This window comes from Nycticebus coucang, chromosome 5, assembly GCF_027406575.1.
Source record: "Nycticebus coucang isolate mNycCou1 chromosome 5, mNycCou1.pri, whole genome shotgun sequence".
NCBI classification, from domain to species: domain Eukaryota; kingdom Metazoa; phylum Chordata; class Mammalia; order Primates; family Lorisidae; genus Nycticebus; species Nycticebus coucang.
The window spans coordinates 139,459,020-139,485,917 of NC_069784.1; the positions used below are offsets into that span (position 1 = coordinate 139,459,020).

Here is a 26,898-nt window from a genome sequence, read left to right on the forward strand (position 1 = left end):
TGTTGTCATTTCCACTCAGTTCAATGTATTCTGAGTCAATATGTAACTTCCTCTTCGATCCATTGATTATTTGGAGTGAATTAGTTTCCAAGTATTTGAAGATTTTCCTGTACTTTAAAATGATTTATAGTTTGATTCTATTGTGGTGAGAAAAAAAAACTCTGCATAATTTCAATTATTATCACTTTCTTTTTGAGATAGAGTCTCACTTTGTCACCCTCGGTAGAGTGTGCCGTGATGTCATAGCTCACAGCAATCTCAAAGTCTTGGGCTTAAGCGATTCTCTTGCCTTAGCCTCCCAAGTAGCTGGGGCTACAGGCACCCACCACAACGCCCAGCTATTTTTTTGTTGCAGTTGTCATTGTTGTTTAGCTGGCCTGGGCTAGGTTTGAACCCACCAGCCCCGGTGCATGCTGTAACCACTGTGCATGGGTGCTAAGCCATTAATCACCTTTTTTTTTTTTTTTTTTGCAACAGGGTCTCATTCCATTGAGTGCCATGGTATCATCATGGCTCACAGCAACCTCAAACTCCTGGGCTTGAGTGATCCTCTTGCCTCAGTCTCCCAGGTAGCTGGGACTACAGGTGCCCACCACAACATGTGGCTAATTTTTTCTATTTTTAGTAGAAATTGGGTCTTTCTCTTGTTCAGGCTGGACTCATACTCCACATGCCTCAGCCTCAATTTCAATTCTTTTAAAGTCTTTTAGGTTTGTTTTTATGGCCCGGGATGTGTTCTATCTTGGTCTCTATTCCCTGGGCACTAGAAAGCTCAAGTGTCCTGTCATTGTTGGGTAGAGTGGCCCATGTCACTTGGACTCTGAGGGTTGATGATGTTGAGTTCTTCCATATCCTTGGAGATTTTTCTGCCTACTTGTGCTATCAGTTGTTGAGAGAGGTATGTTGACCTCTCCAACTGTAATTAGATTTGTCAATTTCTCCTTCCAGTTCTATACATTTTCGTATGAGATATTTTGCAGCAGAATGAAGGAAATGATAAAAGCAGAAATTGATGAACTTAAAAACAGAAAAACAATAGAAAAAGTCGATGAAATAATGATTGCTTGTTTGAGATCAATCAAATTGATAATAAAATCTCTAGGCCCAAGTGGTTGCACCAAGCACGTTTAGGATTGGTTTGTTTTCTTGGTGGACTGATTCTTTTATCATGTTATATCCTCTCTGTCTCTGGTTACTTTCTTTATTCTTAAGTCTGTTTGATATTAATATAGCTGTTCCTGCTTTCCTTTGAAATATTCTCGATTTTAAAATTCAAAGGGCCGGTTTGGAGGACTCCAGGGCTTTGGTGCCCGGGGCGCCCAGGGAGCTTTCGGGTCGCAGCACTGGGGCGCTTCCTCTCTCTTCCTCCAGAGGGCGCCGTAGAACAAGGCGTCGCCTCCGCTGCTTGGGACAGGGACAAGCGGAGCTGTGCGCTGGGCCCATTACCGGCTGATTCCAGTTCATCACGTTCTCGTGCGACTTGGGGTGACCAAAAGCTCATGAATTTTTCACATGAATTCATGTGAAAGAAAATTGACTTTAAAATATCTTCGTAAGAATTTGCAACTTTATGCTCTAAGAAAGTTCTAATTTTGCCAGACTATAGACTTTTAGTCTAAATATTATATGTCATGCAAATAATAATCGGTGTGTTGTCAGAATATGAACTAAGGATACCCAGTAGAGAAACATTAAAGACACCTAAACACAGTTTACTAACAAGGACACAAAAGATGCTCCCTTTCCCAGCAAGATCTGAGGCGCTGCCTGTCCTGTCCTCAGCAGCTTGAAGACGTGTGTCACTCCTAAGATCAGGCCTTTTGGATGATCTTTCAAGATTCATGACATCCCAAGGCACACACACATACAAAATATATGTATCGGGATAATCAGTAAGACATTTTTACACTGTTCCCTACATGTAACACGCTGGGGTTCCCTGCGGCTGGCGGGGAGTGCAGCTGGGGTAAGCACACACTCCCAGAGCTGACAGCGAGAGCAATCAGGAGCACCAACAGAACATGCCTTTCCCAAAGCATGGCGTGACATAACAGCAAGACCTCTCTGCTGGGTCACAGAATAAAGCAGCCACAAACTAGCCATGCCTTCCCACAGCACAGGCATGGAACAGCGGTAATTACTTCTACAGAAGAGAAAGGCTTTGGAACCAGGCAAGGTAATCCAAAGCCTGTACTGGGGCCACTGAAAAGGAAATTGTCTGGAAAACACAGCCCCCTCCCCCCCCACACACACACACACAGGAGGGCAGGACGTAGCCAATGCAGGGTTCTGGCCCAGTGGACCCCCACCTATTCCAGCTGGGCCACCAGGGCTCCTTCCTAGGGCCCTCACTCTACTTCTTGGCTTTCCTCTCTCCAGCTGGGCTCTGGCCCTCGGCAGCCTGGCAACGGGACTGTGAGGTGCTGGGTGGGGTCAGAATCCTGAGAAGGGGGTTTGTCAGCCATCCTCGGACACAAGCCGAAGGAGTCCTAGGTGGGAGTTATGAACAGAAGAGCCAAACAGAAAAGAAACACGTTTTTTCTGCACGGTTTTGTCCTTACTTCTCCTTGTTGTTCTCACATTGATATTCATACTAATCTCTTCCCGAAGTCAGCAAGATACTCTTTTTTAAAAAATATTAAGACACATAATTCACATACCATAAAGTTTGCCCTTTTAATTTATACACAATGAATTCAGTGGATTTTAGTATTTTCTCAAGATTGTGCAACTGTCACCACGATAAGTTTCAGAACATTTTCTTTTCTTTTCTTTCTTTAATTTTGAGACAGAGTCTCACTTTGTTACCCTTGGTAGAGTGCTGTTGGGCTCAAGTGATCTTCTCCCCTCAGCCTCCCAAGTAGCTGGGACGACAGGCACCCAACACAATGCCCAGCTATTTTTTTGCAGTTTTTTGGCCGGGGCTGGGTTTGAACCTGCCACCTTCAGCATATGGGGCTGGCGCCTTACTCCTTTGAGCCACAGGCACCGCCCAATGCCCAGCTATTTTTAGAGACAGGATCTCACTCTAGTTCTGGCTGGCCTCAGCCTCCCAGAGTGCTAGAATTTAGAGGCATGAGCCACTGCACCCAGCCTTAAATTTCAGAACATTTTTATCACTCCAAAGGAAATTCAGTAACTGTCGGCTGTCGCTCCCATTTTCCCTTCCCCCATGCCCTGGCGACACTAGTCTCCTTTCTGGCACTATAGATGTTATGGGCTGAATTCTGGCCCCCAAATTCACATTTTGAAACCCTAAGCTGCCATATCTCAGAATGTAACTGTATTTGGAGATGGTTAAGTTGAATGAGACTACACAGGTGTCCCTAATCCAATCTGACTGGTGTCCTTAGAACAGGCGTTCTCAAACTTTTTAAACAGGGGGCCAATTCACTGTCCCTCAGACTGTTGGAGGGCTGGACTATAGTTTAAAAAAAAAAAAAACTATGAACAAATTCCTATGCACACTGCACATATCTTATTTTGAAGTAAAAAAACAAAATGGGAACAAATACAATCATACCGCCTCCTGTGGCCCGCAGGCCGCAGTTTGAGGACTCCTGCTTAGAAAATCAGGACCCACAGAGAGACGGGGATAGGAAGATCAGGACACAGAGAGAGATGGGGGATGTGTCCATACACAGGGACAACCCTGTTCCCGTCCCCAACCCCAGGAGAGAAGCTTCAGGACAAACCAGCCCTTCCTATAACTTGATCCTGGACTTCCAGCCTCCAGAGCTGTGAGAAAATGTATTTCTGTTGTTTAGGCTACTCAGGCTGCAGTACTTGGTAACGGCAGCTCTGGCAGACTAATGTGCTAGACTTTCCAACTGTGTGTATTCATAGAAACAGCACCATGCAGGGCGTTCTTTTGCATTTGTCCCCTCTCACTTAGTGGAGCACAGTTAAGGTTTGTCATGTTCTGGCATACGTACATGTGAAGTACATATATACAAATAAGTATTTCATTTCTTTTTATGGATAAATAGTATTCCGTTCTACAGTAGACTACATTTTGACTATCTACTCATCAACTGACAGACATTTGATTACTATGAATGATGCTGCCATAAAAATCATGTACAAGTTTTTTGGTGAACATACATTTTTAATGTTCTTGGGTCTATACCCAAAAGTGGAATTTATGTTGAATTTTTGTTTGTTTGTTTTTGTTTTTTGAGACAGTCTCATTTTGTTGCCCTTGGTAGAGTGCGGTGGCATCATACCTCAAAGCAACCTCCAAGTCTTGGGCTCAAGCGATTCTCTTGCCTCAGCCTCCCAAGTACCTGGGACTACAGGCGCCCCCCACAACGCCGGCTATTTTTAGAGATGGGTTCTCTCTCTGGCTCAGGCTGGTCTCAAACTTGTGAGCTCAGGCGATCTATCCACCTTGGCTTCCCAGAGTTCTATGTTGAATTTTTTAACTGCGAAACCTCTTCCCAAGGCAGCTACAACATGCTACATCCAAGGGCTCTAATCTCTCCATGTCCTGGCCAGCACTGTTTATTGCCTGTGTTTTTAATTATAGGTGCACTAGTGAACGTGAGGTATATCTTCTGTGGTTAGGCTATGCTTTCCTGTCAGCACAGCTCACATAGCAGCTTCTTTTACTGTGGCCTCCCCCCCAATACTTGTACTTCTCACAGATCATCAGAAACCAGTGATCACTATGTAGACCATTACTGAAAGTTATGCAGCGATTTTATAATTCAGCTATATCTGCATCATTGAACTTGTGACTCACCCCTGGAGGGGAGGTCACTAATTTCTTAAACAGAGGGATTCTTATGTTGAACTCATTTCAATATTCTTTATTGAGAGTCTACTACATCTTATTTCAAGGAACACAGCTTAGGAAAAGCCCCTGCAGCCCCCACCAGTATATTTGTATATTGTTGGGCATGTTTGTGTATTTAAGTTCACATTAACTTACAAAACTAACATAGGTTTCGGTGCACTGTGTGGGGTGATCATTTCCAGTCCTTGCCTTGTTGTGTTGGAATCCCGAGACAAGACAAAACTTATCAAATCCTTTGAGCCTATGGGACCACGACAGCCAATTGCACACAGACTCTGGTGACCCAGAGAATGAGCCCAACCCCCATGCAGGTCCTGGCCCCAGTGCTGTCCCAGCGAGGCCTATGCCTGTCTGTGCACCACACACTGCGTCTGGCTCATGAGCTTGTGGCTGCTGTTGACCCCACTCATAGTCGTCCCAATGTCTCATTTTAAAAAGTATCAGTTTCTCTTTCTTCAGACCAGATTCCAAATCAGATCTACTCATTAGCATCTTGCTTCAAACAAAATTTTTATTTTCTCATGGACTGTAAAATACTCAAGGAGCATTTCTTTCTAGCTCATATCTAAATATTATTGGCTATTCCATCTGCTACGATTTGCCTGTGTCCCCCAAAGCTCATGCGTTGGAGCTGTAATCCCCAGTGCAGCCGTTGGGACCTTGAATGAGGTGACTTCAGCACGAGGGCTCTGCCCAGTGAGTGGATGGATGCAGCTCTCATGGGAGTGAGCTCCTGATATAAAAAGGATGAGGTCACCCCTCCTCTTTTGTTCTCTCCCTCACTCCTACCCTTCCATCTTCTTCTGGGGGTGACAGAGGAAGGCCCTTGCCAAATGCCAGCACCTCCCAGCCTATAGAACTATAGAAACCAGGCCGGGTGCAGTGGCTCATGCCTGCAATCCCAGGACTCTGGGAGGTGAGGCGGGTGGATTGCCCGAGCTCACGGGTTTGAGACCAGCCTGAGCCAGAGTAAGACCCCAATCTCTAAAAAACTAGCTGGGCGTTGTAGCAGGTGCCTGTAGTCCCAGCTGCTCAAGAGGCTGAGGCAAGAGAATGACTTGAACCTAGGCGTTTGAGGTTGGTGTAAGCCAGGGGTCCTCAAACATTTTAAACGGGAGGCCAGTTCATTGTCCCTCAGACTGTTGGAGGGCCGGACTATAATTTAAAAAAAAAAAAAAACTATGAACAAATTCCTATGCACACTGCACGTATCTTATTTTGAAGTAAAAAGACAAAACGGGAACAAATACAATCACACCGCCTCATGTGGCCCGTGGGCCACAGTTTGAGGACCCCTGGTATGAGGCCATGGTCCTGTACCAAAGGTGACAACGTGAGTCTCTGTCTCACTTAAAAAAAAAAAAGAATGTGAAACCAAGTATCTTCTGTATGTAAGCTACCCAGCCTGTGGTATTAGTTACCGTGGCATGGACCACCACACCACCCAAGGGGAGTTTGCTTTATTTTCACTTAACAGCTAAATCTTCAATACCAGGCTATTCAGATACATTTGGTGGTGGCCTGGGTAAGGTAACATGCCCAAAAGCACCTGTCAGGGGAAAAATAATGCCTCAGGGAAATAACACCCCAGCAGTATTTGGTGGGTGCCCCAGAGTGAAATGACTGCACGGCCTCCAGGTTGAAACATGCTGACTCTCTGCAGCAGCCTCTGTGCCGAGTGAGGTGTTGGGGACACCACTGAGAGGCACCTCCATGGTTTTGGCTGAATCTAAGGGAGATGTTACATTCTTTCAACCTTCTGTTGCCTCAAGACTCACCTTGGGTGAGACTACAGGGTCTTGCTCTGTTAGCTTGTTCCCCACCAGGCTGCCCTACAGTGCTGGCCAGGGCTGTACCGCAGCAGCGCGGGTGCTCACTTGCAGCATTTACCAATTTCTGTGGGGATGCCAAGCGTTGATGTGTGGTCAACCACCCAGAAATTCTTGAAAGGTTAATGAAATGGTCTCACCCCAGGAGGCGTGGGCTCAGGCACTGCTGGGGGCCTCCTGCACTGGCCAAGGGCCATTGTAAACAACCTGGCAGGATAAGTTTTCTGCTGGAAAAAAGGGCTACTCTGAGAAGCAGGTCTAGACCACACAGCCTCAACTATGTCCTCTGGGTCACCCACCCTGAACCACAACCTGGTCACTGCCAGGAGCACAGTGGGCTCAGCCTGGGACCGCAAGCAGAGCGTGTGTCATGCAGAGGAAAGCACAAGCATTTTTAACAGCCCAGACACGAAGTGAAGGGCCTGGATGTCACCAGCTTACGGTCTGGGTTGTGATGGGAGGCTCTGCTCCTTACGGAACAAGAAAGGGAGACGTTCCCTCTCACTTCCAGGCTTGCAGCTCAACCCTCTGTCTTTCATCCTGGCCCCTCGCTGGGTCACCCTGCCAAGTCCACAGCAAGCCGGAGAGCCCATGGTCCCCACTTCCCGTTTGTGGGCCTGGATTTCTGTCATCTCTTCCCTCCCAGTGACGATCTCACCCCGACGGTGTTTTTCTGGCCAGTTGCAGTGGCAGCTCTCCGCGGCCAAGGAAGGGGACAGCCCTGCACCAGAGCTGCCCCCAGGCTCTGCGAGCCTTTTGGGGTGAAGGTTACTTAGATGATAGCAATTTTGCTTTATGTTGAACAAGCTGAGAAAAGGATTTTTTAACTTTTCAGTACTTCAGTTTTGTCACGATTAACTAACTTTCAAATTTCCATACTAACTGTATTAGAAGAAAATATTCCAGGATGAGGAGATGGCTATTGAAAACTACATGAGCATCAAAAGCTACATGAGCATGCTGTTTTTCTCTGTGATTGGATACTAATACTCCCTTCCTTCTGAAACTAACTTTGTTGAAGAAAACATTTATCTCTGAATGTGCATTTGTAAATTTTACGGTTTAGAAGCTACGTTTCTGAAATGATATTGCTATCTTTTTTTTTAGACAGAGTCTCACTCTATGCCCTGGTAAAGTGCAGTAGCATCATCATAGCTCACAGCAACCTCAAACACTTGGGTTCAAGCCATCCTCTTGCTTCGGCCTCCTGAGTAGCTGGGTCTACAGGTGGCCACTACCATGCCTGGCTCGTTTTTCTATTTTTAGCAGAGACAGGGTTTTGCTGTTGCTCAGGCTGGTCCTGAGCTCCTGAGCTCAAGGGATCCACCTGCCTAGACTTCCCAGAGTTTTAGGATTATAGGTGTGAGCCACTGCACCCGGCCTATTGCTATCTTTTAAAATTGTGATTATTATAACATGCACAAAAACGTTTGCGCCTCTCACAAACTGCCCTCTGAGAGGGCTTAAGCTCACACATCACAACTCTCTCTTCTTTCAGCACTGATCTGAGTTAACAGGATGTAAGTTCCATGAGGTTTCCATGGCAGCACCTCCAGAGCTCCAAGACACTTGTCCTGGCAACATTTAGACAAGGAAACTGAACTATGGCTTTGAAGGCATTTCTCTGAAACTAGGAAATAGTCCACCTTCGCAACATATGCAAAACTGATCTTGCACAGACCACTGTAGGGGGACACAGTGCCTGACAGAAGGAACCGTTCAGCTGAGGTCCCTCTGGGCTCCCCAGGACTACAGCACTCAGCAGATCCTCCCCCCAGAGCCAACTGCCCACCCCCTGGGACCAGGAGCTGGGGAGGGTGAGGAGGAAGCACAGGCGGGGACAGAGGCCCACGTGTGGGCTGTGTCATTTGTCCCTAGGCAATTTGCTGTTTGCTCCTTAATCTCTCCTGCTGGAGGATTATTATAAACCGACCTTTAACTGTGGTTCTTTGTATTCTTAATTAAAAGCCGATGACTCATTATTGGAATTTCTTCTTAGCTCCACGGTAGGCAGGTGCTATTTTGGCTTCCTGGTGCGGGTGAGAGGCAAGGCAGCAGGAAAGTGTCTCCACCCCGAGGGCCATGAAGAGGACGCTAGCGGCAGCCCTCCTATCCTCCAGGGAAAGCCCCCTGTTCCCAAAGAAAGGTGGTGCTCTTAGCAATTTCATCTGTCACACCCAAATTTCAACATTCTCTTAATAATCTTCTGAGCCTTTTCCATTTTCCCTTTGGAGGCAGCCTTCATAAATAATGTCGTCTAATTTTTTTCTTTTTTTCAGTACCATTCTTGAGCAGCCAAGGCACCAGCTCCCTGGCTGCAGGCTTTGAGACTCCATGGAGGGGAGGCCATGCCAGCTCAGACCGCACCTTCCCACAGCGGTGAGGACGCTGGGGTGAAGAAGGAATAGACAGAGAGAGGAATGACGGGCTGTGGGTATTTAATTGGCTACAGTGCAAATAACAGACACACACTGCCACCATTTCAAAACAGACTGTCATGTTCAATCTCAGAGATGAAGGGGAGGGAAAGACAGACTAAGTCTTACATGAGGGAAGAAAAACAGAGGGGAGAGAAGGAGGGAAAGAAGGAAGGAGAGAAAAAGGAAGGGATGAGGGAAAAAAGTGAGAAAAACACAGAACCGCGTTTTTGCAATTTGAAATTCAAGTATTATTTATGCTCCTTTGTGAATTCTCACAGTCGTGTGTATTTTTTTGTAGTTTTATTATGCCAGTAAGTGGTTATATTAATTACCTGGGAAGCTTGGGACTGATACTCAGGCCACACCCAGAGATTTGGATCCTCGAGCGTCAGCTTTTTGTTGGTTGGTTTGTTTCTGGAGACAGAGTCTCATTCTGTTTCCCGGGATACAGAGCCGTGGCGTAGCTCACAGCAACCTCAAACTCTTGGGCTCAAGCAATCGTCTTGCCTCAGCCTCTGGAATAGCTGGGACTACAAATCCCCTCCACTACCCCCACTAGTTTTTTATTTTTAGTAGAGTTGGAGGTCTCTCTCTCGCTCCAGGCTGGTCTTAAGCTTCTGAGCTCAAAGGATCTATCTGCTTGGGCCTCCCAGAGTGCTTCCCGGGAGTGAGATTACACCCTGCCCAACCTGGTTGGTTGTTTTCTTGTGTTTGTTTGTTTGCAGTTTTTGGCCAGGGCTGGGTTTGAACCCGCCACCTCCTGCATATGGGGCCAGCGCTTTACTCCTTTGAGCCACAGGCGCTGCCCGGTTGGCTGGTTTTTTAACTACATCCAGTGCGGTCTCCTTTCCTAGTCCATCGTCTCATCCGTGATTCATTCTGATAGTTCGTTGGAATTTATTGTTTATCTTTGCGTTATAATTTTCTTGCTCTTTTTGGATTTCCTCCTCAAAAACAAAACAAAACAAACAAACAAACAAAAAAAAAAACGCCCCCTGAGGTTCTGGGTTCCCGCCCTTGCTCTCCAGTGTATATTTTTATTGCTTGACAATTAGGAGGCCCAGGAACACCACGTGCTTGTGCATTTTTTTAAAACTGCATGTAAGGGTGATGCTTAGAATTACACTAAAAATACAGCCTAATATACACAATGAGGCTGAATAATTATAAAAATATTCAATCATTGGCATCATTCAATATTCAATATTCAATCAATCACATCATTCTGTCCTTCCTTTAAGCTGCTTTTCAGAGGCAGAGTCCAGACACTGGGGACAGGGTGGCTGGGGGCACTCGGGTGAGGTCACTGTGCCTGAGTCCCCACTTACATGGGGGCCCTTGACCCCATGGAAAGAGTTGGTGGGGCCTGCAGGGCTGAGCCTCCCCTGCTCCCTTTACAAACACTCTGAAGGAACCCAGGTCCCAGTTTCTTTCCTGTTCCGCGCATGGCCCTCCACGAGTGGCTGTTGTGTTGTTCACTCAGAGGGACTTCACCCGCAGTTAGGAACCAGAGATTCTGCATTGAGCTGTTATATGGTTTAGAGAAGTAGCCGATAGTGTCTTGTTTTTCTCAAACATTGAAAAGGAGAGAGTGCTATGCATCTGTTCCACGTACATTAAGAAATACCTTTTATGATCATTAAAACCCAACATTATCTTGAATATTTAAGAGTGCAATAAAGTTCATTTTGGGGGTGTCTTTTTGATGGAAACTGGAGGAGCATCGCAGTCAGCCCTCTGCTGCTGGTGGCTCTAGTCACTCCCAGGCAGGGGTCTTGAGGGTTGGTCCTGTGAATTCCCAAGGACCCTTTTCCATCCAAGCTGCAAAATGTGCTCCCAACAAAATGCTGGAGATGCATCTGCCCAGGCTGTGCTGTAGTCAAAGATATCTGAGTGGGTGGGGTGCCCCTTGGTGGGACAGCCTGGCTCTGCTTCGGTATCTAAGTTGGGCAGAGCTTAACTTGCTAAGCCAGTGCCCTGTGGTGACACCACTGAAGTGGCTTCCCTGGCCCTTGGTTCGTCTGCCCCCCCCAGGGTAGTGCGGGAGCCCAAACCTCACCCAATCAGCTTTCTGGGGCCACAGCCAGGCTGGCGCTGCTCTAACAGAAAGAAAGTGAAGCCATTTTGAAAAGAATTTCTTACTAATTATAAAAAAAAACAAACCCTTCTGCTCTGTCCTGGAAGTGCAGGAGAGACTGTATGTGTGGCCATAGTGAGGAGCAGAGGGGAGTCTCAGAGCCCCACTCCCTGGTCTCTGACTGTAGGAAAGTCTGTCAGCCTTTCTGGGCCTCAATCTTCTCACCTGAAAAATAGCACCTATCCTGCAAGGGCGTTGAGGAAATCGAATGAGTTAAGATGTGTACACTGTTTGGAAGCAAAGTTTAGTAGTTACAAAATACTTTATAAATAGGCTCAGCACCCGTAGCTCAATGGTTAGGGCACCGGCCACATACACGGGGGCCGGCAAGTTCGAACCCCATCCTGGCCAGCTAAACAACAATGACAACAACAACAACAAAAATAGCCAGGCATAGTGGCAGGCACTTGTGGGTCCAGCTGCTTGGGAGGCTGAGGCAAGTGAATTGCTTAAGCCCAAGAGTTTGAGGTTGCTGTGAGCTGTGATGCCTCGGCACTCTACCAAGGGTGACAAAGTGAGACTCTGTCTCAAAAAAAAAAAACAACTTTATAAATACTCGTCATTCTTGTCACCTTTTATATGCTTAGTAAAAGTTTTAAAATAGTCCTGGTAAATAATTTATCAGAGGAGAAAGATAAATGGTCTCCACACGAAAGTAAATAGTAAGTTCAACTTCACAAGCTCGGTGCTGTGGCTCACACCTGTAATCCCAGCACGCTGGGAGGCTGAGGCCAGAGGATACCTTGAACTCAAGAGTTTGAGACTAACCTGGGCCAGAGTGAGACCCAGGGTCTACTAAAAATAGAAAACATTAGCTGGGTGCTATGGTGGGCACCTGTAGCCACAGCTATGGGAGGCTAAGGCAGGAGGATCAGTTGAACCCAGGAGTCTTAGGTTGCTGTGAGCTAGGCTGACACCACAGCACTCTAGCCTGGGTAGTAAAGTGAGATTCTGTCTCATTTTAAAAAAAAAAGAGTAATTTTTATTTTTTAATTTATGCATCTTGGTATCTCTTCAGATTTTTTACAAACAAGAAAAAACTAGTTATTAAAAAAGCAAAAGCCCGGAACATTTAGAAGAAACAATCACTTAAAGCCAATAGATCTGTCAAACATCAGGGACTCCTCCCAGGATCCTGCTGTTTCGTGTTGTTTGTGTTGTGTGATCCTCAAAGTCACTCCCCTAAGGAACAAGGCTTCTGTTTACTCCCCCAGGGCTGTGGGTAGCAGAGAGTAAGACAAGGCATAATCAAAGTAGCCAAAGTCACTCAGTAACCAAATGTAGGGTATGGTTCTGCTTAATAATAGCAGTACTTTTTGTTTAGAAATTAGAAATTAGCAAGCCAGGACATAGACTTCTGCAAAAAGAAAGTTTCAGATCCTCTACCCTCCCTAGCACCCATAGCCCCTCATTCACATGAAGATCCTGTTGGCAAAAGGGTTTCTACTTTTTTGCCCATTTCTGTTTGCCACGGGGTTTCTTGGTATTTGAGGGTTGCCAACTTTCTTACTGCTGTGAGTATGTCATCAGAGCATAATCTTGTTTGGCTACTTAATACTTAATAACAGGGGTAGAAAAGGTTAGGTGGGGTGGCTCATATCTGTAATCTTAGCATTCTGGGAGGCTGTGGCAGGTGGATTGCTTGAGCCCAAGAGTTTGAGGTTGCTGTTAGCTATGTTGCCACGGCACTCTACCCAGGGTGACAGAATGAGACTGTCTCAAAAAAAAAAAAAAAAAAGATAGAGATAAAAGATAATCGAAGAGTAAACAAGCAGCTTTCCTAGTGTGCACTGGGGCGGCTACATCAACTGGGGGTGGAGGCTCCCATCCCCTCACTGAAGACTAGGGGAGAAGGGGCACAGGTCCTTCAAGCCTGGAGAAGACAGGTGCTCACCACCACACTCGTCCCATTTCTGATTCCCCTGAGGTCTCTGTTTAGTCATCCTAAGTGGTGCTTTCAGGATCAAATCTGAAGCTGCCTGCCGATTTCCCCAGGTGCCAATAAATAGAAGTAGGCCCCTTTTTACTCCTTTCAGATTAATGAATTAAATGAGGTAAATTAATAAAATGCATTCATTTAGCTATCCATTCATTCAAGAGTTATTTTTCCACATTTAGGAAGTGTGAGCAAGTGTGCTGGGAACAGTAACCAGTGTAAAGATAAATCACAGTTCCTCACTCATCCCGGGGGGTGGGGAGGTGAACTCTAACAGGACAGAACACAGCGGCTGTCAGAGGAGTTGGGGGAAGGCAGGTCTCTCGGGGCGGCAGATGGTCTCAACAGGGGCTGATCGGACTCAGTGGCAGAGCCCTCATCAGGCAGAGGCCAGCAGGGCCGAGGCAGTTAGTCAGCCAGGGCAAAAGCACACACAGGGCAGCCGCGGTGGCTGAAGAAGCTGGCAGAGACAGAGGCCCAGCGTGCCCTGTGGGCTTACAGTCGGTGAGCACAGGTTTGGACCTTGTCCTAGGTTCATTTTTTGTGGTGTTTTTTGTTATCTTAAAAACTTTTTGTTTGACCAAGAAACATAAACTCTGAATCAAGGTAATCCCTCTCTCACACTGGATTCATTGTGCCCTGAAAGGTCCTTATGTCTTTAAGCTGAGCTGACAGATGTCACCACAGAGGGTGCCTAAGGGCCCTCTAAGTACTCGTGACTGGTGGAAGGAGAGAGGAAGAAGAATCGTGGAAGATTCCCATCTACTGCCTGCTGACTCTAGGACATGACTGCTTTTTCCAAAATGAAATTAAAATCGACATGGGCCCCGGAAATCTGGACTTTGTGGTCATTGTGACTGCATAGCCAGGGTGTCCCTGACCTGGCGATGTCTCCCGGGATAGCAGGTGCTGGCTGGGGCGACACTTGAGTCCTGACCAGGTGTGATGCAGGAGGCATGTCTTCAGGAAGAGGGTCACAGAGGAAGGAGCCATGGGAAAGCCAAACCCCAGGGCTTGTCATGGAAAGTCCTGACACTTTGTTCTCCTGAGCGAGAGGTGGACAGCCAAGAGCATGCTCCCTCACCCGAGTCACTGTGCTGTTCTGAGGGAGACAGGGCCCTTTCAATGCCCATTGATAGCCATCAGAGCCTTGGAGGGGCAAATAGGCAAGTCTTTTTTTCGAATATCAGATGACTATTTTTAAATTCAACTGTAAAAAAAATGTAATTTTATTTGTCTTAAGGTTTTCTTAAATTGCAAAATGCACAACAGGCAAGGGGAACGGTGAATCCTCCCAGTGTTGGGAGGAGAAGGTTGGAAGAGCAGCTGCAGACTGACTAGGCCCTCCTAGTGAGTGGGCCTTGGGGCATGGGGATTCTTAACTCTGTCCATCTGGCTGTATAATCTTATCATTTAAAGTCTGATACAGCTTTAACTGAACACTGCTCAACTGTGTCATGGGTGATATACCTTCCCCACCCAGTGCCCTGGGAAGATTTATGGCTTGTGCACAATATCAAGCACTTGAGTGTTTTTCTCTCCCCAGTTGCTGAAAGAGTCAACAATGTCAACAAGCTACATGGACCAGAGCCAGCTAATAACGCCCCAGAAACAGCTGTGGCTGAAGGAACAAGTCCCTCATTCTCGTGGTCCTGTGTGGGGACGGTAATGGCTCTATCATAGCTACAGACACTCGGTTGCAAACCAATGAAGAATCTCAAACCTGCTCTGTGGAGGGAAGGAGTCACAGGACATTTCAATAAACCCAATCCGCACACCATAGTCTGAGTACCCGGTACGTTGGGACAGCAAGCCCGATGACACCAGCACACACTAGATGTGGCCTCTCTCACGGTCCAAAGACGCCACGTGTGTCCCGATTCATGCAGTGATTTGGTTCTGTTTTCTTAACAGCTGACTCTGAGGTGTTTCCCATAGAGAAGTATCCAAAGGATTTTAAGTTTTGGGGAGTTTGATGGTACCTAGAGGCTAGGGCTGGCCTGAGAGGAACAGGGGGTGGGCAGGGGAGACCCCAGGCACTTAGCAAATCCCTCCCTCCCCTGAAAAGTGGGTCTCTTCCACGCCCTCCCTGTCATCGGCTCTCCCTTCCTCCTTCTCCGGGGCTGGTGGAGCAGAATGGTGACGCCAGCGGGCTGGCCCTGCTCCATCCATGTGCTCTTCCTCGTCCTGCTGTGCCCCCACCCCACACCCCACCTTTTCAAATCTTCATGCCTTCCCTTCTCCTCCCTCAGAGAAACTTCCCAAGAACTCATTACGGTGCCAAGCGGCCACTCAGGTTGCCTTGCAGGGCACACCCTGTAAATGCTATGTTTTAGGGCAAAACAAGACTCTTCAGCTACTGACAATAAGGACATGCATGCTGGGTTCAGTGACGGGGTGGCTTCAAAAAAATCAAGAAATCTGGCAACTCCAGCCTGTTGCCTGGTCTCCAGTGCAACTGGAAACAGCTTCATTGTGTTCAGAAAACACAAGCCTGTTTCTTAGGCAGTGATCTCACACAATTAAAAAACTCTCTGTCCTTTTGTTACCCGGCTCCTCATTTATTTTCCTAACCACATCAATTGGTGATTCTAAAACAACAGTAAATGTAACATAGAAACTACACACAGCAAAATAGTCTTGATGTATCACAATTCCATTTTTGCCTGGACACTCATTTGTACGATCATTCACACTGCTGGGAAAAGAGCCCTTCTCATCCTGCTACACTTTTTATATTTTGAATACATTTTTCTAAAATTCTGGTAATATCCCATCATTGTGGAAGAGTGAGTAAAATTTCTCCTAGGATTTGCTAAGCTGTTAGCCCGGATAGGTGTCCCCAGAAAAGGTATCAGCAGCTTCTCTTCTCCATGAAGTCCATGCTCCCTGCTGAGAGCGCCGAGTCAGAATAATCCCTGAGGCCACCATCTGGATCCAACCTGCCGGAGACAATCTCAACTCACTACAAATATGAAATTGTGGGAGACAAGCTGTTCTTAAATGTCCCCTTAACTGGCCCTGCCACTTCTCCCCATATTTTCCCCGAAGACCCCAGGGTGACACAGAAGTGGCTGCTTGCTGGGCTTTAGGTCAGTGAATGAAGCCCTTTATCTGCAGTCCTTGTCTCTTTTCTCTGGGATGATGACACTGCAGATGTGAAAACACCATTGTTGCAGAGCTCTGTGGCGTGATTGTGTCTGTGCTGCCCTGTGTCTGGCAACGTAGGAAAAGGTGGTGACTAATGGCAGCCAGGATGGCCTTGCGGGTGCCAGGCAGGGGCTTGGCGTGCTCTGGCCGGGGAAGCAGGGATGCAGGGGTGGGCCTCGGTCGGAGCCAGGCAGCCCAGGTTGGAGGCTGCCACTCCACACCCCCACAAGCAGTTCAGGGGATGCTGAGCAGCCCCCCAAGTCATCCAGTGTCTCCGGGAAGTCTGTCTCCTTTCGTTTTGCCAGATGGTTGCTCTCTCCTAAGAGTGTCTTTCAAGCAACTCCCCCTAATAAGGATCCCTGCTTACATGACAGTCACTGAGTAACCCCAGCCCAGTCCCTCAGGCTGGAGGTCATTTTCTGATAAATGTCTTGATTAGAATGGTGCTGGCCCTCTACCACAGTGATTTTTCAACTGGTGTGCTGCAAACAATTTTAAAGACCATTAATTAAATTATTTTTGAAAGAAGTTCAAAGCACAGTAAGTATATTCTTTTTACTTTTTTTGGATCAACATAATTTAAGTGTGCTGTGAAAGTTTATAGGTTAAAGTGTGCCATGCGATGGAAGAGGTTGAAAAACACTGCTCTACTGTGAAGTAACCAAGTGACAAGTTCATGCTGGACGTTGGTTTTTTTTTTTTTTTTTTGAGACAGAGTCTCACTTTGTTACCCTCAGTAGAGTGCTTGGCGTCACAGCTCACAGCAACCTCAACTCTTGTGCTTAAGCGATTCTCTTGCCTCAGCCTCCCAAGTAGCTGGGACTACAGGCGCCCACCACAACACCTGGCTATTTTTTTGTTGCAGTTGTTTAGCTGGCCCGGGCTGAGTTCAAGCTCACCAATCTTGGTGTATGTGGGTGGCACCTTAACCACTGTGCTACAGGCACTGAGCCTGCGCTGATTTGAGAGAGATGCTTCTCTCACTACATCAACGCAGGGGACACTCCTTTGGACACATGGCCCTGAAAACACAGGTGTGTTCTGCCAAGGTCCCAGCCTGAGGAAGGCAAGGGAAACTGTGCTGCCAGGGACAGCCTAGTGGGATGCCTGTCACTCTCCTAGGTGAGCAGTTAGGGACACATCCCATAGAATTCCCTACCCAACCCCTGCCTTGATCTACAAAACAGGCCAAAGGGTTGCATTCAATAGGAAAAGGCAGAAAAGGCTGTGGGCATCCAGGGACACCCAGCCAGGATTGTGTCTGGCTCCCCACAGACACCAGGAAAGGACTGTAGAGCATGCTATCATCTCTTTCTTTTTAAAAAAATAAATGTTATTGCATATTGACAAATTATTGTTGTATATTATTTGTGGGGTACAAGTGATGGCATGATTCTTAAATACAATGTGGAGTGATTGAGTAAAGCCGATTAATCTGTCCATCACCTCAAATATTTGCCATGTTTTGTGATGAGAACATCTGAGTTTTACTCCCAATGATAACTGCAGCCTCATCTCCTCTTAGTTGAGTAACCTCCACCCGTGGGGAGAGCACAACACCTGTTGAGCCAGCAAGAGGAAAGAAGAGAAATTTAAGAGCAAAAGAAAGTAGCCAAAAATTGGTCGAAAGAAGAAAAAGGAAGGATGGCGAGGAAAAGAAGATAGAAGGCGGTGCCTGTGGCTCAAAGGAGTAGGGCGCCAAACCCATATGCTGGAGGTGGCGGGTTCAAACCCAGCCCCAGCCAAAAACTGCAAAAGAAAAGTAGATAGATAGAAAGAACAACAAAATATTTATCTACACACACCTGCCACTGGAGAACGCACAAAGGCAGCCAACCCAGCGGGTGGCAGGGGACAGACTAACCCCATCTGCCCAGCACAGGACCCTCACCACTGTCACGAGTTCAGAGCAGAGGTTAACAGTGACACAGACACAAAAGCAAAACAGAGGTTGGTGGGGGTTCGAATGAAATCTCTGAAACACAGGTTACAGATCTGAGGCCTGACTTCAGCTTTTCTGGTAAATCTCATCTCTGTGTTGAGGTTGCTCAGTCTCTGAGCAGCCTCTGGTGACACAATGGGATCAGGATGTGGACTGTGCTGTCATGGACGTACGTGTCAGGAGGCAACTTCCTAATGCTGCAATGTATTTTCATTGTTAAAAAGGAGTTTCGACCCACAGGTTGAGAACTGTTGACCTAGAGACTCTGATGTTGACACAGCAGCCCTGGGGCCTCTAACAACAGGACACAGTAGTGAAACCCGCCTTAGGTATTTCCTGAGCGAAGCCCTGTATCTCTCCAACTATATAGCAACAGTTCCCAAACCTGCTGTCACAGCAGCCCCCACGGGCTCCTTTCCAGGTCTACTGAATTAGGGCAGAACCTGTTTTGCTTATATTATTATTATTATTATTTTTGTAGAGACACAGTCTAACTTTTTTTTGCCCTCGGTATAGTGCCATGGGGTCACACAGCTCACAGGAACCTCCAACTCCTGGGCTTAAGCGATTCTCTTGCCCCCAGCCTCCCGAGTAGCTGGGACTACAGGCGCCCACCACATGCCCAGCTTTTTTGTTGTTGTAGTTCTGCCAGGGCCGGGTTTGAACCCACCACCCTCCGTATATGGGGCCCACGTCCTACCCACTGAACCACAGGCATCGCCCTATTTTGCTTTTTATTGATGTTCACTAACCTGGGAAACAAAAACATCCTAGTCATCTGCTTTGAAAGTGAAGAATAATGAACACAAACTCTTTTTTTTTTGTAGAGACAGAGTCTCACTTTATGGCCCTCGGTAGAGTGCCATGGCATCACACAGCTCACAGCAACCTCCAACTCCTGGGCTTAAGCGATTCTCTTGCCTCAGCCTCCCGAGTAGCTGGGACTACAGGCGCCCGCCACAACGCCCAGCTATTTTTTTTTTTTGGTTGCAGTTCAGCCGGGGCTGGGTTTGAACCCGCCACCCTCGGTATATGGGGCTGGCGCCCCACTGACTGAGCCACAGGCGCCGCCCATGAACACAAACTCTTAACAAACACGAAAGAGGAAAATGTGCTTAGTTTTGTACTGTAGGCAGTTAAGAGATTGGGTGGAGAGCCTGGGGGATAGGGAGGAAAGGGCTTATGTTTGCATTAAGCGTGAGATGAGACCAGGCCATGCCGCTGCTCACCTTTGGGCAGGGTCACAACACCCTGAACTGCCCTCCTGTCTGAAGACCCCACACCCTGTATGGGAGCAAGCTCCACAAGGGTCATCTGGGGGTGGACTGGGGTGGGGATAGGAGCATTCACAGCTTGGGCTGTATGGGGCAAGCATGGCTACTTTTGTCCCTGTGGTATTAATGTATTCATTTTAAGTAAAAGAGAATACATTGTGAACTCAAATAAGGGTCAGGAAAGTTATTGGTGGGTGGGTTTTAGTCTCTGCGACTCATTTGGCGGCTGACCTAGCTCCCACTGAATTAAATGTTTCATATCTAAATAAATATGTCCCTAGAATTGGAGCGAGATTAGAGCAAAGACCTCTACAAGAAAGATATAAATGTTTTTCTAAAAAATGTAAGGCTTCAATTTAAAATATAATTCAGGCTTGACACATTAAAGTCTAACGAAACAAACATTAAGCTGGTAATTGACTTACAAACTCAGTCAACATTTGAGGTAACACATTACTCTTCTGTAACCAGTCTTATCTGATTATAACACTTTATTTTCTTTTCATCCTTAGAGTTAAATATACCCAGATGCATGGAAGAAATATCTAGAAATCAGTCTCCAGTTAGCAGGGTAAAGGATACGGTTAATAAAAATTTACTCATTATTCAAATAATAAATAGAAAAATTTTAATCACTATATACAGCTGTATAAGTCATCACTGATTTTCATACAGTGACTAAAAATGCCAAAAATAAATACACCACTTCTTCCACCTCGCCCAGGGCCTTCCTCTTTCCTAGCAAATCTCTAGGGGGCCCTGGCACCTGTCAGCCTCTGGGGGTTACAGGCTCCAGCACTGCCCCTTTCCGTACGTTACCTTTTCTTTCCACAAAAGCGATGTTGTGAGCACTTCAAATAGAGATGATTTGATTTTTAAAAAAGCTGACCCTCACTCCAGCTCCTGCCTTAATCCAACCATTGGGAACAATTCCCAAAACTGCTTCAGGAGAGACTCTGGGTGTGCATGTATGTGTGAGTGTGATTATGTGTGTTCACGGGGGATCAGGGGCGCGTTTTGCGGGCGTGCGTGGCGATGTGAGCGTGTACGCACGTGCGCACCCAGTACACCATGCTGACCATGAGTCATCGGCTGTGTGACCACAGGGCAGAGCTGACATCAAGCGCATGACTCGTTCCAGGTCATCACCCTTCCTCTGCAGATACTGGAAATTACATCAAGTTTGACTTCCAGGCTTTCCACTACCCCCAACATGTTTCTGAGTTGGGAGAAAATAAAGTGATAAACTCAGCACCACGTTCCACATGCAGCGGGCGGCGCAGACTAGCGCTCAGTCCAGGCGTGGACCTGGCGGGGGCAGGCCTGCCCCACACAAAGGGCCCCTGGAACTAAACACACAGTAGGCATCTAACAGCTGCCCGCTCCCCGGCCAGCCGCTGGGACTTCTGGGGAGGAACCACCGGTGTCGGGGAGAGACAAAGGGGGACTGGAGCGGCGAGGCGGGAGAGGGGCCGCGGGCGTCGGGCGGGCCTGCTCGGTTCACCAGCACCGAGGAGAAACCGCGGCCAGACTGGGCTGTGCGTCCCCCACGAGAGCCCGGGGTGGGTGGAGTACGGTCCGCAGGGGTGCGGGCGTCAGGCCCGGCCCGTGCCCCGCTCACAGCGTGCTCAAGTGCGGCAGCGCGCCCAGGCGCCCCGCTCGGTCCCGCGCGGCGGCCGCCGCCTCCACGCCGCGCAGCCAGTCGGTGCACTTTTGCACTAGGCCTTCGTCCAGGGCCTCGGTCTCTTCCTCGTACTCCACGTCGTCGTACTTGTGTCGTTCGTTGAGCAGCGACACCTTGAGCAGCGGGCGTAGGTCGGCGGGCCGCGAGCCGGACTCAGGCGCCTGCGGGCCGCAGGGCAGCCCCGGGAATCGCGTCGCGCGGCAGCGGAAGCCCGCGGCCGCGGTACCGTCGGGGCAGCTGGTGGCGCCGCCTCTCTGCGGACTGGCGTCTCCAGCGAGGGAACAGGGGACGAGCAGGCGCCGGGGGTCGGCCGATGGCTCGGGGAAGGGCCTGCGCGGCTCCGCCAGCAGCCGCTTCTCCAGGTGGCGCTTCTGGATGACCAGGACCGCCTCGGGGGTGAGGCTCAAGGAAAAGCGCAGGGCGTCATCTGGCCGGGCCTCTGTCCCCGCCCGCGCCCGCGCCGACGTCCCCGAGGTGGTGGCTCCAGTCCCTGTGGCGGTCCCTGCGCAGGCGGCCCTTGCCGGGCTGAGGCCAGAGCCAGCCCGCCGGGGCGTGCTGCACGTGGTCGGGGCCCGCGTGCGGCTGGGTGAGGCCCGGGGCGAGGAACGCGGAGGGGCGGGCGGCCGCGTCCTGCCCGGGTCGGGGCCGCGCCGGGCCGGCGGTCTCTTTAGGGTGGCCGAGGGCCAGGACCTGGAGAGAAGCACCTCGGACCTCTCCGGGGGCCTCCTCTTCTCCTCGGCGGCGGCGAGCGGCGAAGGCGCGGGCTGCGCGCTGGGCCTCTGGGGCTGGCGCGCGGCGGGGACCCCCGGGGCCGGGGCGGGCGGCTGTGACATGGGCGGGAAAGGTACCGTGCAGCCGAGCCGGCGGGCCATCAGTCTCCTGGAAGAGAGATGCGGTCTTAGTCCCTGTGCGCGGAGCCCCGTTCTCCACGGGGCCCGGCGACCCCTGCGCCCTCCCGGTCATTCGCTGAGGTTCTGCCCCTCGGGCCCCTCCGCACCCACCTGCGTCCCTCCGCAGCATCTCGTCCTCCTCACATCTCCCAAACCCCGTACTTCAAGCGAAGGCGCCCCCACCCTTCTCTCCTCCCGGGGCCGGGTCTCCCGCTCAACTCCGGCACTCCGGAGCTGGACCCTGCGGGAGCCGCCTCTGCCGTCCGACCGCGCGGGGCTGGGCCGAGCCGGCGGGAGGAGGAGCCGCGCGCTCGCGGAGAGCGCCGCCCGCGGGCCGGGCTGGTGTCACCGCACACTGTTGCCCGCCAGGAACCCACGTCCCGCCAGCTCCCTCAGCTGGCCCTCGGGGGAGCGGCGATCCCGGATCACAGGCTGGGGGTGCACGGGAGAGAGAAACCCTTGGGAACCTCGCAGTGCTTTCCCACGGTGGGAAGGACGCTGCGGCGTATTCAGGTATTGCGACTCCCGCGTGGGGTCTCGGAGGAACAGCCGGCTGGAACTCAGAGGCGGAGGAAGTACATTGCAGGAAATCATTTTAAAATTACAAACCTAACTTCCTATCTACGGGTAGGCAAAATAGTTAAGTTTCAGTTATGTGACGACGATGACATGGGAAATATTAGATAAAGTCCTAATGAGTAATTACTGGGAACAAGGCGATATATTTATCGCCACAGCAGTGACTGACAGTGAGGCCGGCTTACATCCACTGCTAACATACATTCTAGGTGCAGAAACATGAAAGCATTCCAACAGGATTCCGATGTTTGTTGAGTAAATGAATAATTGAACAATTGGAAAGCAATGCCTGGGTGGTGCCTGTGGCTCAGTGGGTAGGGCGCCAGCCCATATACCGAGGGTGGCGGGTTCGAACCTGCACGGCCAAACTGCAACCCAAAAATTAGCCGGGCGTTGTGGCAGGCGCCTGTAGTCCCAGCTGCTCGGGAGGCTGAGGCAGGAGAATAGCTGAGCCCAGGAGTTGGAGGTTGCTGTGAGCTGTGATGCCACAGCTCATGTCGCACTCTACCAAGGGCAACAAAGTGAGACTCTTGTCCCTCTAAAAAAAAAAAAAAAAAAGCAAGCAAGCAAGCAAGCAATGCCTCAAAAAATAAAACTTTCATATAAGCAGCCACTGTATTACTTGAGGGTAATTGTCAGCTGTTCAGATTCCACAAAATACTTTTCCATCAGATATACGTTTCTGGGCTAACTGGGAACATAACCAGGTTGTGATGGTTATGGCCCCAGATTAGCTCCAAAGGATATTTGGGTAAACTCCACTGTGGCCTGAGCTGACAGGCACAGCAGGACAGCCCTGCTCCCACTGCCACTTCCCTCCCCACTGCAACAGCAGCACCTCCCCCACCTGGCTGCTGGTGGTCTCAGGGAACTGGACAGCTATGAATACTTGGCCAGAAATATCTGGACAGCTATGGATACTTGGCTAGCCTTCTTGGGCTGGGGAAAAGTGAAGGCCCAGTAATCTCTACCAGCGCCTCCTAAACCCCTGACACAATTGCGTATTCTCCATAAACTATGCAAAGTGAGCCTCCCAGCTCCATCCCTGCCATGACCCTCTGTTATGGGCTCAAGATGTTAATATGCAACTGGGGGTGGGTGGGAAGAGGTATGCCAATGGTGGCAGCAGGTGGACAGTCCTTTGCCAGGGGAGTGGAGGACTACAGTGGGAAGGTGTCAAATATCACTTCTTAGGGACACAGCTGGAAAGGCAGGTTACAGAGAAAAATCAACAAACAGCTGGACACTTCAACATTTGAGTATGAAGCCCCACAGCTCAAAAGTGGATAGCTGCCTGCTGCTGGTGGTCTCACTGTGAAAAATTGCTGGGCTGATGGGGGTCCTCTTTCCTTCCCATTTCCTAACTCTTAGGATGCTTCCAAAGTAATGACTGTTTGGGGGTGGGGACCTTGTGGTCTGATATTAATAGCAGATACTGTTGGGAGTGCAGTGTATCAAGCACCCTCCAAACTTCCAGCCCCCCTGGGGAGGGAGGCACCCACAGGACACCATGAAACTATAAGGATCAGGGAGATGGGACTCAAATCTCCAGAGGTGCGTCCAAAGTCAGACTGGCTGTACTCAGCTAGAGCAGAGAAGGAAAAAGGGAGGGATTGGATTAAGTGACTCCACCCCCAGACCAGTAGAGATTTGGGCATTTACAAGCCAGAGGTTATTAGATTGATGTACCTGTCGATCTGACTAGGAATTGGGATTCTCCAAGTCCCTCAAGAAAGCTTATCCCAGCCCAGATGCTTGGACACTTAGGAAGCCGTACGTCTGACCCTGAGAGGTAAAGCAGTGACTGCTTCCAGGGCCAGGCAGGAAGGGCCCTGTCTCCCCTGGAGATAAGAACAAAGGCGGCTGTTAGTCAGGGGTAGTTAGGGGTAAGGGACCCCAGTACCTTGTGGTGGGCTGCTGCCCTGGAAGAGGTGAAGGAGTTACCATTTCTGACAGGGCTTTTCAGTCTCCCCTCTGATGAATGCACCACCTGACAGCATCTCTTGTCCCCTGCCCAGTTCCCTCTGCAACTTGAAATCTTCAGCCCCTAGGACACTAGAAGTCAGAAAGACTGTCTGGGCCTGGGAAGAAATGTGAGAAATGGCATTTGTCACTGGGCTGGCCCTAAGTCACAGCGTGATGGCTGTTAAAGAATCCGTTACACATTCTATTTGGTTGACTTGGTGACAGTTACAAGTACCAGTAAAGAAAATCACACTAACAGAAGACAGCCAGATTCAACTTTTGAATAGATGCACTTGCAAAGGGATGAGAATCAAGAAATACAGTGATTTTTTTTTTTTTTTTTTTTTTTTGTAGAGACAGAATCTCACTTTATGGCCCTCGGTAGAGTGCTGTGGCCTCACACGGCTCACAGCAACCTCCAACTCCTGGGCTTAAGCGATTCTCTTGCCTCAGCCTCCCGAGTAGCTGGGACTACAGGCACCCGCCACAACGCCCGGCTATTTTTTGGTTGCAGTTTGGCAGGGGCCAGGTTTGAACCCGCCACCCTCAGTATATGGAGGTGACTGACTGAGCCACAGGCGCCGCCCGAAATACAGTGATTTTTAACATGTAATTTACATGGGATTTTGCATGTCATGGCCAGAATACAAGGGTGACGATTGTTTATATATTAAATAGTAAAATGTGAATACTAGAATAGTGAAATCAACTTATCAGAACTGGTATTTTTGGATTCACCTGATTATAAGAGTTGATACGTGATTACATTCATCTAAGGTTAGTAAATTTAATATCTCAAATAAGCTGGCTGATGTGAAAGTTCAAGTAAGCAAAACCAAATATCATTGACCCTTGAACAGTTCTGACCATGTTCCTGCCGAGCCCGCAGAAATCACCCATGATAAAGACGCGCGCTCTCACACACCCACGTACCTGCACGCTAACACACAACCATACCCCCCACATGCAGGCACGCAGGCACGCACATGATTGTTACTCAATTTGTCATTATCGTGGAGTACCAGTGAATAAAATTAGAGCCAGTAATCATATCATAGCAGCAGGATATTAGTCACAATTGTAAATACCATTCACTTTTTCTCAATCTGTTGGTTTTACGGAGGAATATAATATTTAAATGTACATTCAGAAAAATGGCAAAGTGGAAAACATTTCCATCTGTTTTTCTAATTATCCTCTTCCCATTTGCTTTACTTGACTGCTATATTTTGATTCAAATACTTTTACATAATATGTGGAATAGCAACCAGTAGTCACCTATCTAGTACTAAAAGTAAATCTGAATTTTAAAACAGGAAAAGCTAACTTTGTTCTAAAAAACACCATTTTATTAGAGAACTTGGCACTAACTTAAACATGTCTAAAGCTCTTCCTCTAATACTGTTCTTATGAAAAGCTTTGGGAGTTGAAAAACATTTAGGGATTGTTTAGATGCTACTTTACAGTTTTCCTTGTTTCTCTATTAAGATGACAGGTAGGGCGGCACCTGTGGCTCAGTGAGTAGGGCGCCAGCCCCATATGCCGAGGGTAGCAGGTTCAAACCCAGCCCCAGCCAAACTGCAACCAAAAAATAGCCGGGCGTTGTGGCGGGCGCCTGTAGTCCCAGCTGCTTGGGAGGCTGAGGCAAGAGAATCGCATAAGCCCAAGAGCTAGAGGTTGCTGTGAGCCGTGTGATGCCACGGCACTCTACCCGAGGGCGGTACAGTGAGACTCTGTCTCTACAAAAAAAAAAAAAAAAAAGATGACAGGCAATGTCTCCTCAGCAGTAAATCCATTTTACTTGGATTATTTCACTTAAAAGCCCATGGGCACCTTGAGAAGCACAAACATCGCTAACCCAAGTGGCCACACAGCGTGCAGGGTGATGGGCAGCCTGTCCGGCAGTGGCCCAGAGCACACTCTTCCCCTGCAAAGGGGTCTCACTTTCTTTGGTCTCAAGACCAAATTACTGAGGAGCTGCTGATTTTGCAGATTCTACCTATTCTGATAATCTTATTAGAAATGTAAACGGACTTTAAATATAAAACATATTATGTTAACATGTTTTTAATAAAAATAGTATTTTGTAAAAACAAACGAGACAAGCTGTGGGCCACCTCTCCATCCTGCTGTGTTCATCATGGGCCAGAACAGGCCACAGAGCCCCGGAACCCCACTGTGCACTGGGCTGGCATCTCGGTGTAATTATGGCAACAGACTTGGCTGGTCTCTGGGACCCCTGGGCACTCTCATTCACAAGGTGCCCTAAGCTCCCACTGAGTAATCACCATGTT

At 48.7% G+C, this 26,898-nt stretch overlaps 1 protein-coding gene across 2 annotated transcripts; it reads right to left on the reverse strand.

Moving 5' to 3' along the window:
- Positions 1–19,843: 19,843 nt before the first annotated feature.
- Positions 19,844–24,772, reverse strand: PRR18 (proline rich 18). 2 transcript variants are annotated; one of them, XM_053592905.1, is made up of 2 exons: positions 24,543–24,772; positions 19,844–22,049 (listed from the first exon to the last, which is right to left on the reverse strand). In XM_053592905.1, exons 1-2 carry the CDS (start codon positions 24,584–24,586, stop codon positions 21,104–21,106), a joined length of 990 nt encoding a protein of 329 aa, XP_053448880.1. In that variant the 5' UTR covers positions 24,587–24,772; the 3' UTR covers positions 19,844–21,103. The 2 variants fall into 2 exon arrangements, with proteins under 2 accessions (XP_053448880.1, XP_053448882.1); XM_053592907.1 differs by lacking the exon at positions 24,543–24,772 and adding an exon at positions 22,172–22,877.
- Between the last annotated feature and the right edge of the window lie 2,126 nt (positions 24,773–26,898).